Here is a 17,644-nt window from a genome sequence, read left to right on the forward strand (position 1 = left end):
AAGTGAAATTATCTCTGAACACTAAAAGCTTTTAAACACAATTCCTGTCCGCAATGAGAATCGGATGCATCTGCAAGGCTGGGAACTCCCGTAAATGATTTCGCGCAAATTACAAACATAATGGACGGTTGCACGTCTGCCGTTCGATATTTTTATCGGTAGAATGCCGTTGAACGCTCGCGCGGTTCGCCTTCAAATAGCTAAGCGTTTGTAATTTTGCTGATTACAGAACTGAAGTGCGGCCATCCGGCTGTGCCGATGAACGCCAAGGTGTCATTGTCTGATGAATCCTTGACGCCCGGAACCATAGCGAAATACACCTGCGATGCAGGCTACGAACTTTTTGGGTAAGTATACTTTCACATCATATATATTATAAAATAATAATCTCTAAATTAGAAGAAATTAACGAAACCATCAATTTATAGTTTCTCGAAAAATTACAAGACAATGATTTTTTCAAAAAATGCCTTTTACAAAAGTGGAAAAATTTTTAATTCACTTATTTTTATAATAATTTTGTTAAATTTTTATGCTAAATTGCATTTTATAATAAGTTAAATTAATGTTAAATATTGGAATTTATATAAAAATTCTATATAAAAGAATCTATAAATTTTAACCTGAGAATAGAAAAAATACATTATGCAATTGGAACAACAGTTATTACAGTGTCGATTGTTTCTACTGTGATATCAGTTTTATTAGTTGCTTCTCTTCATGAATTATTTATGATAAAATATTATTTTATTTTTTGATAATGATTTTACGGAGCTGCGTCCATCGTTCGCAGATAATATTGCTTTCCCGGAAAGAATCTGAATCGATAGGCGTGCCATTCTCCATGTTGTGAATGAATTAGAAAGAAGGCTAATAACATGTATATGAAGAGAGAAAGAGAAAAAAATAAAAAGCAACAAAGAAAAACAGTATACATAGTAAGATATACATAACGTTCACAGATTCGATCACCAAAATATAAATTTAAGACGTAAAAATAAATAAAATTTTTCTCTGTTTGTACACTTCGTTTAACAAATGACTTCTTAAGTGATTGTAAAACAATAAAAAGGTTAAATCTAGACTACTTCGATATTATTTAAAAATTAATTAAATATCGATATCAACATCGTAATATATGGTTAATTGAAAACTAATTGAAGCGTTATGAATAATATTCAATAAATTAAATCCGACGATTCAACGAATTAAATGATGTCGAAATTTCATCGTAACTGTTATGTTTCTTCTACAAAGGGGATTTGCATTTCATCTTTTTCGCAACCATTCTATAACATTCTTTAAGATCGCGTAAAGGAAAAAAAGTATAAAATTACAGTAATCCTTGTTTCTCTGTACTATGATTTGTGAAGAAGTTGAAAAAATCATTGACTAGCGTGACGAGCAAAAAGGAAAACACTTGAGGTGTCAATAACTGTACACTTTTGTCATACAAGACTAATACAAAACGCAGTTGGCAAGCGAGGAAACAGGCTATTTGTTACGAAACAAACACGGGGAAAATTAATTTCCTGTCGCGCGCGTCCATGGAGAACGCAACTGAAAATTGACGGTCGTACGAAGCTACGATAAGAAAAGATTCCGGTGACTACATTCTCTTCTCCACTTCGAAAAAGTATTTCTTACGTATTCAAATTAGCTAACTCGATTCGGATTTAGTCATTGGAGTTAGGCTCGCTAATAAAACGTGTAATCGTATTGCACGCCATGATGCGTGACGTTAATGCATATCTGGCAAATGATCACGTCGATCGAGTAATTACACGCATGAGCGTGTAATTGTAGCGTTACCGGAATTTTTCTTAGGTGCAAAGCACACAAAGAAAACGCACAAAAGATTCGTTAGAAATCTACCTAATTCTTTTTATTGATACAAAGCTGCCATTTTTATCGAGTTTCTCTCTTTTCTCTTTAAAGTTCGGACGAGTACGAATATCGCTATCTTGCAACGTCCTTGCACTTCCTTCTCGTAGAACGTAGAATGTTATTGCACCGATTATATACAGAAAGTTATAAGTAATGTTTTTCGCTCCAACGGCTCGGCAAAAGTTTTTCGGCATAATACGCATAACGGGGCAAATTACACCTGTTATCAGTTGTGTAACGTTGGAAGAGAGAGTGTTTCGATGATCGGTCCCTGTTTCCGATAATATACGCTCGATATTCATTCCAGCCCGATGACTGTTACTTTCTTTCAGAATTGGTAGCTTGGTGTGCAGTCCACGAGGAAAATGGCAGGGTGACCTACCGTTCTGCGGTGAGTATTCACTTTCTTGATCCTTTTCAATGGAAGCCGAATAGTGATATTCTGAACGGCATAGTATTTCAACGTTGCTACGCATATTGATTTTAACGAGGCTAATTTTTAATGCTCGTCATTCATAATATTTATTTCAATTATATTAATTATGTTCATCTCCATAATTCGCCCATCGTCGCATTCGTTTCCTATCGGTCTCGATGACGGCAATCGACTTTCTCCGTTGGACGAATTCATTTTCATGATATGCCTGGCAGCATGAACGCGAGAGGGGTCGTCGAACGAGAATCGCATTTTCGTCAGCGAGGACACCATGCTGCCTTAAAATGCCAATCAACCCACTTTCCCTTGCTTTATGCAAGATGCCTCACTGTCACTGATTCTCAAAAATTTTAGAAAGACCAGTTTTAACACAAATATAAAATACTTTTTACTGTGTATAAATAATTTCATAAAATTTTATTATATATGAAAATTATTTAATCATAATAAAAATTAAAATATCAATTGCATGCATTGCATAATTGTTATCTAAACAATAATTGCGAGCAAATTACCCGAAAAATTTCTCAACCAAGAGATAATATAGTTATATTCCGGGATATCTTTTAAAAAGGTAGATAATGTTCTAATGTATGAAATATATTTTAATTATAAGTTTCTCCGCATTATCCAATATAAATGATATCAGATTGGTGACAATTGTTGTAAATTACACGATTGCCGTAAAAAATGACTTTGTTCTAGCTTCTATTACTTTCCCTACGTAAAAAGTACGACCGCAAGAAAATACAATTGTTATTGTTCAACGGTAGCGGAACGATTCGTGCCGTTTCCGCGTAATAACGACGACGCATTATTGTGGATCGCCACGAAAATTATTTCTAGAAGCAGAATATATACATCGATATAGAAAGATACTACATCGGTGTACAATGTGAAACAACAATAGTGGCGAAATTGATATCAGAGGACTAATTATCGGCGATAATTACTGTTATTATCAAAAGCATCCTGGTATTAACGAGCACATTGTCATTTTGCCACCTTTGTTTAATGATCGTGACTAAACCGCAATTAATAAATGTTACACAAACGGCGCGCGGCATTTCATAAAGCCCTATATAATTATCGCAAAAACGATATGCAGACGTAAAAACTAACATAGAAGCTAACTGGAATTCTGATTCCTGTGGTTTGAATTAAGAGATACCGTAATGGTGAAACTGCAATAGGATATTATGCAATAGGTACGAACGTGGGTTTCCGCAAACCGGCAAACCAATCAACGACCGTGAGGGGTGGAAACGCGAATCACGGTAATGATGGTGACTTCGGCACGGAACACGATGGGAAAAGATGCACGGAAACTCAGAGCGAGCCCAGTCCCTGGTGGAGGGTCGACCTTCTCAAATCATATTCCGTCAAAGTTGTCCGAGTGACGACGCGAGGCTGTTGCGGTAAGTTATCCGCATATTATTTTATTACTTTTATTTTACATTTAAAACTGTTAATTCAAAAATCAATTTTTGTCCAAACTGAGATATTAAGAGAATCAGAGTCTCTCAGAGACAGTAGTTACATAATTTTCATTAAAAAAAACCATATTAATCACTTCTATAAAACAGGCACTTCTATAAAAAGCTCGTCGGATATGTGTGCGTAACATTTTTTTCCGAAATGAAATAAATGCGCACAAATAAATTCACTTGATTTTAAGATGAAATTGAATAGAAAATGAAATAAGGTAATTAAATGTCCGAAGATTCTCTTAACTTTCTATTGTGCAACTGCAAATTGATTTCAAGTCTATAATAAGTACAGCCTCAGACATCACATAATATTTATAAAATAATTAGAAAATATTTGTATAAGTGTTTATAAGATTTATTTTTAATATTTTATAAATATTTTTTTGTCTTACATTGCACAGATCATAAATATTTATTATAAATGTAGTAAATGCTATGAAAATGTTAAAAATAAGACGTTACAAATAAAAAATATAATACTAACTGGAAATATTTATATTCATCATAAATATTATATAAAATATTTAGTCCATACATGTTTTAATAATAATTAAAAAAAACTTTATATAAAAAAAAAGTGTATATAAAATATTTATTATTTATATAACATTTCAAAAAATAAATATTTATTACAAATATTTTGTGCTGTCTGGCGTTAGCTAAAGAAATGACTTATCGATTGCTCGGCAGGTCATCAGCCTCTTCAGGATATTGAGATAAGAGTGGGAAACAGCAGCGCTGAATTGCAGCGCAATCCCCTGTGTGCTTGGTTTCCCGGTACTATTGGTAAGTACGTTGAAAGAATTACAAACTGTTAGCAAAAGAATGTTCAGAACATAATACGAATACGGAGCCTATAACATTCTAGCTTGGATCTTTAATTAAAGACATGACTACCCCATATTCAGAACATTTCCAATTTTTATTATTGTACCTTTTCTTCATATACTAGAAAAATTTTACGTAAGTCTATATTGCAAAAATATATAGTTGTTAAATTATTTTAGGCAGACAAAGACAATCTGCTATTTATTTTAAATTATTCTATAATATTATATATTTAAACAATTTATTGAAAAATTATGTTCTAATTTTTCTATTCCTTGAAGAAACAAATTAATTAAAACGTATTGATAAATCAAACTCACAGAGGAGGGTATTACGAAGACCTTCGTCTGTGCCAGAGCACTCGTGGGACAGTACGTTTTTTTGCAACTAGTCGGTGTTGAGGGTAGTCTGAGCCTCTGCGAAGTGGAAGTCTTCGCTACTGACGGTAAGCTTAAAATTCCTATAAAGTTCGAATTCAAACAGTTTTTTTCTAATAATAAGTAATATACGCTCGTAAATGATTTTGCATTTATTAATTAAGGATTAATAAATATAATTAAAAATTTAAAAAAGTCGAAAAGCCACCATAGAAGCGCATTCTATCAGAACTGTATCAGAAGAGTCAAGAAACGGTTCCCATGAAAAATATTCAATAAATGTTCACAGAATTCTCGGTAGATAGATGTGCGCATGCTAACACACCTGCCGACGCCGATTTAACCGCTTTCAATTCTACGTGTTACGAATTTATGGTGAAGAAAGGCGGTTCCTTCGAAGAAGCAAGAAATTACTGTAAAGGTCGTGGTGGCGATCTCGTTCACGGTTTTAAGGTTTTTACAATTTATTTTTTTATTTATTTAGAGAATTTAGATTATTCGAATCCTGTTTCGACTATTACAGGCCTTTATTTTCTATTGATTATTGTGTTTTTCACATGTGCGGTCCAATAAGAATCTTATTGTTTATTTGAACAATTTAAAATAGTTTACATATCTAATGTTCTTACAGACAGTAATTTTAGTCAACCATATTTGTGTCGCAGGGCATATCGTCTGTATTCATTCTGAATAACCTAGAAAAGCGGAAGGATAAATTAAAGACTCAGTTAGTCTGGATCGGGGCTCAGAAGGAACCGCAGATTACTGCACGAATATGGCGATGGGTGGACGGTAAGTTGTTGAAATTTCGGCGAGTTATTCCCACCGTCAACGATTATCCGTGGGAATCAGGCCGGGAGGGCGGAGTTAGGTAACCTGGGGTGAGATTCGATAACCCGATTGTCGATTCATTGTCCGACAATTATCCGACAATTACAAAACGATTACTCGACATCGTTATTTCGGGAGGGCAATTTCGTAAATTCGTATTTGGGTTTTGCGTTCGATAAAACGACAATCTCGTTCCGTATTGATGAGCCAATCGAGTATCATGTAATCGTCAATTGAACAAATTATATCGTAAGTAGAAGTGAGTAGAACCATTACGAAATTATGCAGCCGGAGCGTCTTTTCGTGATAAATAGAACGTGAAAGTTTATATAATCATGTCCAAATCGACAGGAAATTACATCTTCCGTGTAATATACGTCAATTAATCATTGATTTCCATCTATAAAGCTATTCAGTGGAACAAAACACAATACAATCAGTAATGTTACTTGCAAATTGAACGAAATAATTAAATTAATAATAATCAATTAATGATACCTAAAAATATAAAGTTAACTACGAACATGTACCTATATTACTTCCTCATGCTAATTTTTCATTAATTATGATGCTACTATATACGTAATAATTATGTATATAGAAATTATACATATATTCATAGATATGTATCGTTACTTACAATACGATACAAATGTATATTCGTACATAATTTATATAAATATAATAAGTATTTATATAATTTATTATTGCATTACAGATAATACAATGTAAGAATATATTATATAGGTAGAATGGGGCTATTCCGTCAATTTAAACTTTAAAGTGATACGAATATTTGCAGAAAAGTGTCTCACATACTTAATTTCATTACAAACATAACTAACGTATTATTAAACATATGAGGAGCAGCTTTTCAAAATGCATTTTTGTCCAAAATTTCATTTTTTGAATTAAAAATAGTGTTCAGTGTTAAGACTCATATTTTAAGCTACTCTACGATGTTCTGAAAACATTTCTATAACATCAATTTTTTATGTATGCTGAAAAAAATCTTGATATTTAGAATGCATTGTGTCCTCTAACTAGAAACAAACAAAATATTACGTGATATTCTTCGCAATATATGATATTAGAATAAATTATCAGATTTAGATTTTTAATTGTAATTTGACTCGTATTTGCCCTGTTTAACGTATTAATTATTATTATATAAAAGAGTCCTTGTAATCTTCAATTTATTTGCAAACAAAATATATTTGATTAACATTTTTAGAAATTGTTTAGTAATTTTGTTGGATAGTTCACATCTTACTGATTGGCAAATTATTTTCTATAAAACGCGCAGTTTTCTTGTGGCTTTCTTTCTCGTTTTGCTCCTCATATGAACTGATGTATTATTGATGAATTGTTGAACATAGACGAAAAAATCTCACCCTACCCTATTTTACTGTTTCTTCACGAAACATAACACAAAATTAATAATAAAAGATCCAAATATTATATGTATACCGAATTAATATGTACTGGTTTAATATCGAAATAAAATAGATCATCTCTATTACAGGCGAAATCGTGCAAAAGCCATCCTGGGGCAAAGACCAGCCGAACAACTACAACGGAGAACAAAACTGCGTTGTGCTCGATGGAGGTCGTGGCTGGCTCTGGAATGACGTCGGCTGCAACCTCGATTACCTTCACTGGATCTGTCAGAGTAGTAAGTAATGTCGAGGAATTTTGTTTATAAACCAGAGAAAAATCCGGTATTCTTCGCACAGAAAATTCGCTGTTTTGAATTAAAAAAAAAGGGAATAAAAACACGAGAACGTCTCATAAAGATACGTCGTCTGATAAAAAAATATACTTTGTCCGTTCCCAGGGCCACCAACCTGCGGCAGTCCTGAAAAATCGGAAAATACCATAATTGTGGGATCCAAGAGAACGATAGGCTCCATAATAGACTATGTTTGCCCGGATGGATATATGCTAATTGGATCGAAGAATAGAATGTGCGAACCGAATGGTTCTTGGAGCGGCGACGTGCCCACGTGCAAGTGTAAGTAATTCAATAACGCCTCAAATAAGAAGTCCATATATTCATTCTTCCGGCACCGCTTTTATCACGCGAAAATGTGTGCACACACGCACTGTATTCTAATTTTCAATTCCTTTTGAAGATTAATCCGCAATTAACGTTGAATATAATCTTAATCTTGAATCTACATTTTGTGCAAATGTCGTTTGATTATATTTTGTACAAATTAAATGTATAATATACCTACTTGATATTATTAAATACATTTTGAGAAGAATCAAGCGATCACAGATTAATATTATGATTACTTTATATCAACAATGTAAGTTTTATTTCTGCGATATCTATAAATCTCGTAGAGTAATATCTCATTCGAAGAGACTAAAAATTGAGCCAGTCTTTAAAAAAAAAGTGAAAATACTACAACTTTTATTTAAAAATTATGTATTTTCATTCTTTTTTCAAAACTGCAGGCTCAATTTTTAGTTTCTTTCAATGAGATTTCACTCCACAAAATTTAGAGAAAATAAAAATATTTTTTGGTTGTAATTAATTGTTAGCTCTTACATCAATTAACACTAATTATTCACGAATGACTCTTTACTTGGAAGATAATTTATAATGAAAGATAATAATACATACGCAGTATATAAATTTCACACAATATAATAAACATTAACATCTTGTTTTCAAGACTCGATTAGGCTTTACACTTTACACTTTCCTCGAAGATAATTTATTCATAAATAGATAACGAAGGCAGAAAACATTTCAAATCAAATGTAAGTTAATATAAATTAATATCATCGAACATATGAGATATTCGCAGAAAGAAACACGCCGCTTAATCTTATATTCATTACCAGTGATACATGTATGGTATAAGTTTACAATCAATACATGCCATCTAGCTAGATATGCCTGTAGATCACGCATACACACAAGTATTCCAACAGGTATAACAAATTTAACTCTTTTATATCGCATTGTTCACATGGAATTTGAACAATCGGATATTCGTGTTCAATACTGAATACGGATATGAATTATGTAGTACGTAGTCACGCGTTATCACCGTCATCTTTTGAATATTTTCACAGTCGTCGACTGCGGCGCGCTGACGAATTTGGAAAACGGTACTATCACGCTACTGGACAACAGAACCACGTACGGTGCTTTCGCGGATTATACGTGTAAAGAAAATTACACACTAAAGGGTGACACGAGAAGAAGATGCGGCGACGGCGGTATCTGGAGCGGTCACGAACCCCAGTGTCTATGTAAGTATATAATTTACACATTCGATTATTATCTACTCTCGATGCTCTTCGTATTTAATTTTTTGAAAGGGATGTTCACAAGTTAGATACATTTAACTATTAAAATAATTTTATTAAAATAATTCTTTAAATGTATTTATGCACAAACATCTTTAAATAAGTTATGTAAATACATGATATTTATGTAAGTAAATATCTCGTATCATAAAGTAAGAAAGAAACAAAGAAAGAGAGAGATCCTACTTATAAATAGTGTGAAATATTTATCATTTATTTCTCTCTGATATCTAGATAATTATTTAAAGTTTATATGGATAAAACCACGTAAACTATAAAGTTATAATTAGACGATAATTTCATGTTAACGTATTTAGGTTAAGTGAACAATCATGTTTCTAATGTCACTATATGGCTAATTACAGTCGATTGGTGTCCCGAGCCACCGGAAGTGAACGGTAGTATCGTGACAACTAACGGAAAAAGAGCGGGTTCTACTGCCACTTACTCCTGTCAAAATGGATTTATTTTATTTGGGGATAATGTGAGTTCTCTATAGTTTTTAATTTACAGTTATCATAGTATTGTTGCGCTCAAAACTTTTTTCTTAAGGGAGAGTTGCTGAATGCGTACCGCAATCACCTAAATCATACCTCGTCAATGTTTTATATCATTAGTTAATATAAGCAACATTTAGTATTATAACAAAAATACGAAATAAATGAGCAATGAGTAATATAAACAAAAAATTGAAAAGAATTTTTTTAAAAGACGAAAAAGGCTACACTTTTAAGCTTGTATCGCTAAAATTACGCACTAAAATAACTATTCTTATGTAAATTACAAAGAACATAAGTACCATCAAACGTAAAAGGAAAAATAGTATGTTCAATTTTTAATATTTAGCAAAAATGAGAAAAAAACTTCTAGTGCAGGAATAAAAAAAAACCCATTAAACACATCGCAACATTGCAAGCGTTGCGATTCAATCAGAATCGAACTAGCTTGACGTTGACTGGACCGTAACGCTTGCGACACGCTTGAGATGTTGTGATACGATTAATGTAGAATCAGCTTAAGATATAAACAAAACAGCGGAACCATGGTATAAGAATTAAGATATTCCATTCCCAAGGATGCGCAGTCGTTTTGAACATGACGGCTGCTCTTTGACCAATCAAAACGTTGCGTTGTTCCAAATTATAAAAAGAAACCTGATTGCTAGGTGCATTTCACTAACTTTGTGGCAAGCATTTATTTGATTGTCCTGATTTATTCTGTCATTATTATGCGCAATGTAATACTTTATATTCTTGTACTATAAGCGAAACTCGCGAATCGCAAAATAGTTTAAATAGTCGAAAACGAGAATTAGTTAAAATTAATAAAATACATATAATTTTGAACATTGAGGACCAATAAAGAAGTTAAAACCTTTGTTATTTATGTTTGTATAATTTTTCTTTGTTTCCGTATACAAATATTAAACATTTAGCTTAATTATCTTATGCAAAATTATCTTATTTTTATTTTTAAACCTTTTTCTTTAAATATTTATTTAATTTTTAAAAATTTAACAGGTTACATCTTGCCTTGTGCGCGCTAACACTTCAAAAAAATTAGGTACATATGATGTTAATTTTTGATCAGTTTAACTAATTAATGTAGCTAATAATAATGCAATTATGTGCAGTTTTATTCTAAATTTGTATATTTCTATAAAAAAATTATTATTATAGAATATTTTACATTCACTGTACATACATATTTGCAATTATTATAAAGATTAAATTAGTATTTTTAAAAATCTATCAAATGTGTCCTGAATCATACTTTCCTAGAAGATAAGAATTGACAATAATAAATTTAATAATTGATATGGATATAAATGTTAATTGCAAAAAAATTAATTTAAGCCAGTTTTATGTTCTTATGTTTTTATTATACTTGATCTTGTTTTAGGTCAATTAAATTTAAAAATTAATTAATTATTATTAATATTAGTTAATAATTCCTTTTATTAATCTTATATATTTTTAATTATTTTCATTCATAAATTTGAGACTTTTTCAAAGAAAATATACAATTTAAAAAATCTATAAGTACGATTTAGGTAATTGGTTGTGTAATGGTATATCTGCAACATGTTATAACTTGTAACAAATTAATTTCTTATTAATAAAAAATTAAACGTGCATAATAGGTGCCTGAAACATCAAGCTACAATTTCCAATAATCACTTGTGTATAAATTAGTATTATGGAAAATATAATGAAAATAAATTATTTAAGTGGTACACATTTGGCAATTCTTTTCTATGTATAATAATATATATAAAATAAATAAATTATGATATAATATATCTGATATTTTGTTTTTTAATTTATAATTGCGATCCTTGGATTGATAATGAAGGTCCTCACGTGTAATGTCGGTGGCGAATGGTTTGGCAAAGCACCGCAATGTCGATTTGTTGATTGCGGGGCTCCGGCCCAAATCGAATTTGGGACCGTCGTTCTAATTAACGGCACGACCACGGTAAACAGCTTGGCTGTATACACGTGTCAACAGGATTATTGGCTGGTGGGTGAAGGAAAGCAAGAGTGCACCAAAGAGGGCAAATGGAGCCATGACACACCATCATGCGAACGTAAGCATTATTTATTAAACATGTTACGCAAAAACTAATTTGCCGAAGAGACTGAACTTCTTCCTGTGCAAAAAATAATTCAACTGTTTTTGTAAAAATTAATGCTACGATCAATTTACAAAAAGAAATAATTTTTCTTTAACACACACACGGAGAATATACATATATGGTTGTTTTATTTATAATTTTACGAAGAAATTAGCTCACTTGCAAGAAAATACAATTAACTATCGCTCCAATTTCAATGAGCTTTTAATAATTATTCTATAATTAACAAAAATAAGAGGTACGTATATTTTTAATATCAGCTGAGTTGCACATTAAAGAAATCAAAATCTTCCTTCAAAAAATCGGTATTCTTCTTTTAGAATAAATATCATCGAAACTATAAGAGATAGAAAAAATTTCCAAAATAAAAATTGAATAGCTTTAAGAATATTTTAGAACTATGATAAAAAAAATTTTTTACTATAATTCTATAATAAAGTACTCTTGCAACATTTAATTTTTATTATAGAAAATTTTTTAAATATCTCTAATAGTTTTCATCCCTTTAAAAACATGCGTATTTTTGTTCATAGAACCATATATTAAAAACAAATACTAAATTTTACAAATAATTTTAGTGAAAAATAAAAAAACTTTCTGTCTTTGATTATTTAATACAATTTTATGAAGATAAATATCTTCTTTTGTAGTAATCACATGTGAAGAACCAGAAGTACCCTCTGGAGGATACGTAGTAGGATACGATCTGAACGTTCACAGTGTTATCGAATATCACTGCGAAGTGGGTTATTTGCTTCACGGCGAAGCGAGACATTCGTGCGGTAAAGACGGCGAGTGGACGGGAGAAGTACCAATTTGCGAGTGTGAGTCACCTTTTTCATATCTCTCTCCCATCAAAACCGCTCGCATGACATAATCTTGTTGAATTGTGAAAGGAGTAACTTAAATCAAGGTTATGAATGTGTGTGCCTTTACTGTTAATAGCCTTCGCCCTAAATGAGATCTCCTTCGCTTGTTAACATATAATAAATAAAAGAATATTGCAATTCGATCAGATTTCAAACAATTTCATTTCATTTCTATACTTAGAGATTAAAATTTATTTGACGTTTAATATTTTAATTTTAAGATTTTTTCTTTGAGATTTTTTTTATATTATGTAATTCTGATAAACTAAAAGTAGAGTTATTTATAAGAAATAAAAACACAGAATATCTTAAATGCTAATAAAAATCAATTTAAATTTTATACCTTATGAAATAAGCAATATTTATCCCAAATATAGACTTTCTTAATGATTGCTACATGAGAATATACTTAATATACAGGATGTCTGATAATTATCCTTCTGATAATGTTCATGGACGAGTAGAGGGATTAAACATTACGTCTCAACATTAATCGGGTTATTTTAACTCTTATTATTGTCATTACTAGTTAAATTATAATATCTTGTTAAATACTTTCATAGTATTTACTATTAATATATACAATAAAAATTTCATAATTTTTATAATAAATATAATATATGATTTATGCAATCTAATCACGAAAACATTTACAAAATATTAAATATATAAATTTTACAAATATTTTCTAAATATTCTATAAATATTGTCTGGGGAAAATTACCAGACATCCTATATATATATATTTTTTTTTTTAAATAATTTAATTTATGATATCGATAATACTTTCCTAAAATTATTAATTGAAATCATTATTATATAGATGTCAACTGCGGCAAAGTTCTTCCGATTTTAAATGGTGCAGTGGATTACGCAAATGATACGACTCATCTTAGCAGTGAAATCACGTATAGTTGTACGAGAAATTACAGACTGAATGGAATCTCGAGGAGATATTGCCTCGATAATGGTCAATGGAGTGACGCTACTCCGAAATGCGAAGGTATAATTACACTCAGCGAACGCATAGAACATCAATCGTCATTTTGGCCTTACGTTTCTGTGTGCATTTGTATATTATATTGTTTTTATCTTAGAAATTCGTTGTCCGGAGCCCGTATTAGCCGAACATGGAATTCTCTCGGTTACTGGAAATGATCGAATGTACGGGAGGACATTGATTCGCACGGGAACCGCGGAGAACTCGAACACGGGTGCGACTTCGTATAAGATTGGAGCCCTGGCGAAGTACAGATGCGAAAGAGGATATAAAGTAGTAGGAGAACCTTTGTCTACCTGCGAGGAGAATGGAAAGTGGAGCGGCGAAGTACCACAATGCGTCTGTAAGTATATCCTTCAAATATCTTAGCCTATATAGTCACCGAAAAATCTATTTTATCGAGTTAATTACTTTTGCGCTAAATTATGTATAGATTCTGCAGGATTGTGCTACAAAAAATATATTTTAAAATTCCTTGACTTTCCTAGGTTTTTCAGATGAAAATGGGAAAACTCCCATGATTATAATATATAAAGTATATAAATTTTAACATTTAAAATCAAGGATTGTAAGAAAGCCTAGCCTATATTATTAAAAACAATTGTTCATTTCGACAGATGTCGATTGTGGTAAACCCGAGCACATTCAACACGGACGTTATACATTGACGTCGAATGCAACGTACTATGGAGCAGCTGCACTTTATGAGTGCGACAGCAATTTTGAGCTAGATGGATTTGCCAGAAGATTATGTCTTGAAAATGGCACCTGGAGCAGCGATACCCCAGTCTGTCAAGGTACGAAGATACTTAATTCTCAAAAAAGCTGTGAAAGATAAATAACGAAATCTTATTACGTTTAGTTGATTTTAAATTAACTTCGATCTTATATTATTTTATTTTAACATATATTCAAACGCTTAGCAAAACTAAGTGATTCCAAGTAGCGCGCAGCACCTATAAAGAGTTAAGAAAGCGCTAAAAAAGTATATACAAGTGCTTTTTTTAGTGCTATGCAAACGCTGCTATGCTGCTTGGGATGGAATTAGTCATTAAATTTTATAAAGATTAATCACAGCGATTATTTACAGAAATACGATGTAGAGATCCGGAGAAAACTGGTGTGCTATCAACGCAAGTGTCTACTCATAGTGTGGGTGGTGTAGCACATTATAGTTGTCCACGTGGGTTTTACATGGAGGGAAATGAAACTAGAATCTGTTTGCAAAATGGATCTTGGAGTGGAACAACGCCTGCTTGTTTCTGTAAGGAATTTTTTGACTAATTTTTTTATTTTCAATATATGCGTGTATATAAATAAGCTGCAGTATGTACTGTCAGAAATAAATTACAATATCTAGAAGGAAATGTCATTTTAACATAAAAATCTATAAATATGTTGGGAGAATTAAATTAAATTTTGTATCATTCAATATAAATTCTTTTGTATATGAATAAATTAAGAAATATATCATTGAAGTATTATGATGAACTATTGGAAGAATTTAAAATCCACTCTCGATATTTTTTTAGCGGTTGATTGTAAGCATCCGGGACCGATAGAGAACGGCAGAGTAATAGTAGTGAATGGATCGACGACTTACGGAGGAGCCGCGGAGTACCACTGCTTACCACAGTACGAAAGGATCGGCATATTTCTAAGAAAATGTTTAGACACAGGGTACTGGAGTGGCGAGGAACCAAAATGCGAATGTGAGTAAGATATCGATATCATATCTTTGGAATGTTTAAATATTTAAATAATATCGCTTTTGAGATAATATATAGTACTTTTCTTACTATAAAAATTTTTCAAACTTTATCGGCTCATTTCCAAAGTTTTCTAAAAACTAAATATTAAAAAAAATTTCATCAAAGGTAGCAGATTACTCAAAATAAACTGTTACGAATTGTTTATTTTATGCGTCGAGAAAATAAGTACGGTGAAAAATTTGAATCAGATGCATAACTGTTGTTTGTATTGCAGTGGCCACGAATGAGATAGCAGAACCTCAAGGTGTAGGCACGAGTGTTGGCATCGGAGCTGGCGTCATTATTTTTGTATTAATTATCCTCGGATTAATTTATCTTAGACTGTGAGTACTGTTTCTACGAAATAATACGCACATTCTGTTGAAAACGTATTTACGAATTATATTCACAGACGAAAAGCTACGCCAGTGAAAAATACCGAAAATGTTCAAGCCGCGGAACGAAAAGAAGATCAAAACGCCGCCGTCATGTCTTACGCGACATTGAATGATGGCACGCATAATACCATGTATGAGAATGTCCCGGAGGATGGTCTCTACGATAATCCGTACAGTCTAGGTGGCAACGCGTACAGGTAAATCACAACTATGTAAAACAACTTAAAGAAACGCACTAATTTGAGAAAAATATATCAAATTACATGAAAAATACGTATGAAACTAATACGTGGAAATGTATAAAGTTGTGTTTTTATCATAAAAATTAATACTTTTATATCTCTAATTGTGTATAAATATATCTTTATGTTTGACGGAAAATTACAGTAATAATATATTTTATAATTTCTGTGTAAATGTACAAATTTTTGTAATATTATAACATATAATAGTAATATATCATAATATTTATATTTTTATGTTCGTACATATCAAGAAGATAACTTAAGAAAAATTGTACGAAATAAATAAGATAAGAGATAAATACAGGATTAATTGATATTGTGCTATATAAATTAATATGTATTTGCAACAGATACGGCGGCCATTCAAGAAGAGTGTACGGCAGATCTGGACATTACGAGGCCGAACCAGTTTCCAACAGGAATGGAATCACTATCAACGGCGTGTCTGTGCGATAGCTCGTAATTCCATCGACTTTATCTTTCTCCATATCGGGAATTGCACGTAGAAAACTGCCAATCTCTCGCGTACAGTTTTCGCCATTCTCGAGATGTGTACAAAAACACCGAAGAATTTGTCGTTATTTATATAACTGCCTGTCGAAGGCGCAATAATTCATGTAAATAATTCATGAAGGAAAGAGAGGAAGAGACGTGTGGAAAGGATTACACACCAACGTGATTTTTTTCCCCGAGGATCAGCTATTTTGTATGATTCTGTATATACGGTGTATCAAACCATTTAGGTTCATTATACGTAAGCTTTAAGTAATGTAACATGTTGTAGCGTAAGTTTACAATTGTGCGAATAAAGAAATCAATGCTCTTGTTGTATTTCTCACTTTGTCACATTACTCTCTTAATTTTCCCTATTTTTTTAAAGCTAATCCTTGGAAATTCGATAGGTCTATTATATAAAATTCGTTACAGAATTTGACAGAATTTTTTATTTCTAGCAATATTTTTACTCGATATTGATACGAATGACAAAAGTCTAATAAATGACTTTGACAACATCACCCAAGATCAAACTAATAGTACCCTCTTATATTTCCCTTTAAACCTTTTACAACTTAATTTTATTTAAAACATTTTTCCGTATCTCTTTCAAAATATTTCAAGATATTTCGGTGTCCAAGTTAAAATGAGACACCCCGTATTAGTCTCGCTCATATCCTTATATGGTTGCGAGTCGGTACGTACAAGATACATTAATGATCCATGTATGGTAGTGATTCTCGATACAGGGCTGTAATAACTTACGGATCATGCCAATAAAAAATTGTAACTAAATCGATTATATATGCATATTCTATATTTATACGTATACTATGTCACAAATATCTTTTTCCAGCAGTCTATACAAATTATTTTGCTTTTTCATGTTCAATCGAGTAAAGGAACATTTATACTGGCCGTAATTGTATGTTTGTATGCGTAATCTGTAAGAAATTGACTGAAACATGCAAATGGTACTATCCTTATAAAATTAAAAAGTAAAACCCAAGTGGTACTGTCTTTAAAAATGCAAGTGATATAATCGAATGAGCGCAGAATATCCGAATGT

At 31.7% G+C, this 17,644-nt stretch overlaps 1 protein-coding gene across 1 annotated transcript; it reads left to right on the forward strand.

The window, feature by feature from the left end:
• The first annotated feature begins 231 nt into the window (after nucleotides 1-231).
• Nucleotides 232-16,911, forward strand: fw (CUB and Sushi multiple domains furrowed). Its single transcript, XM_018550259.1, has 21 exons — nucleotides 232-347; nucleotides 2,220-2,278; nucleotides 3,532-3,741; nucleotides 4,504-4,599; nucleotides 4,964-5,086; nucleotides 5,308-5,471; nucleotides 5,684-5,810; nucleotides 7,375-7,524; nucleotides 7,687-7,863; nucleotides 8,943-9,122; nucleotides 9,545-9,663; nucleotides 11,535-11,769; nucleotides 12,468-12,641; nucleotides 13,510-13,689; nucleotides 13,784-14,029; nucleotides 14,304-14,483; nucleotides 14,777-14,950; nucleotides 15,219-15,398; nucleotides 15,673-15,781; nucleotides 15,850-16,032; nucleotides 16,431-16,911. The coding sequence occupies exons 1-21, from the start codon at nucleotides 259-261 to the stop codon at nucleotides 16,534-16,536; spliced, it is 3,261 nt and encodes a 1,086-aa protein (XP_018405761.1). The 5' UTR covers nucleotides 232-258; the 3' UTR covers nucleotides 16,537-16,911.
• The last annotated feature ends 733 nt before the right edge of the window (nucleotides 16,912-17,644 follow it).

Source organism: Cyphomyrmex costatus, unplaced genomic scaffold, assembly GCF_001594065.2.
Source record: "Cyphomyrmex costatus isolate MS0001 unplaced genomic scaffold, Ccosl1.0 scaffold97, whole genome shotgun sequence".
NCBI classification, from domain to species: Eukaryota; Metazoa; Arthropoda; class Insecta; order Hymenoptera; family Formicidae; genus Cyphomyrmex; species Cyphomyrmex costatus.

What these genes read in the sequence shown, in the direction of transcription:
- fw (XM_018550259.1), top strand. Translation starts at nt 259, where the DNA reads ATGAACGCCAAGGTGTCATTGTCTGATGAATCCTTGACGCCCGGAACC. An exon ending in GGGTGACCTACCGTTCTGCG is followed by an intron (nt 2,279 to 3,531) that starts GTGAGTATTCAC and finishes ATTATGCAATAG; the next exon opens with GTACGAACGTGGGTTTCCGC. An exon ending in TGACACACCATCATGCGAAC is followed by an intron (nt 11,770 to 12,467) that starts GTAAGCATTATT and finishes CTTCTTTTGTAG; the next exon opens with TAATCACATGTGAAGAACCA.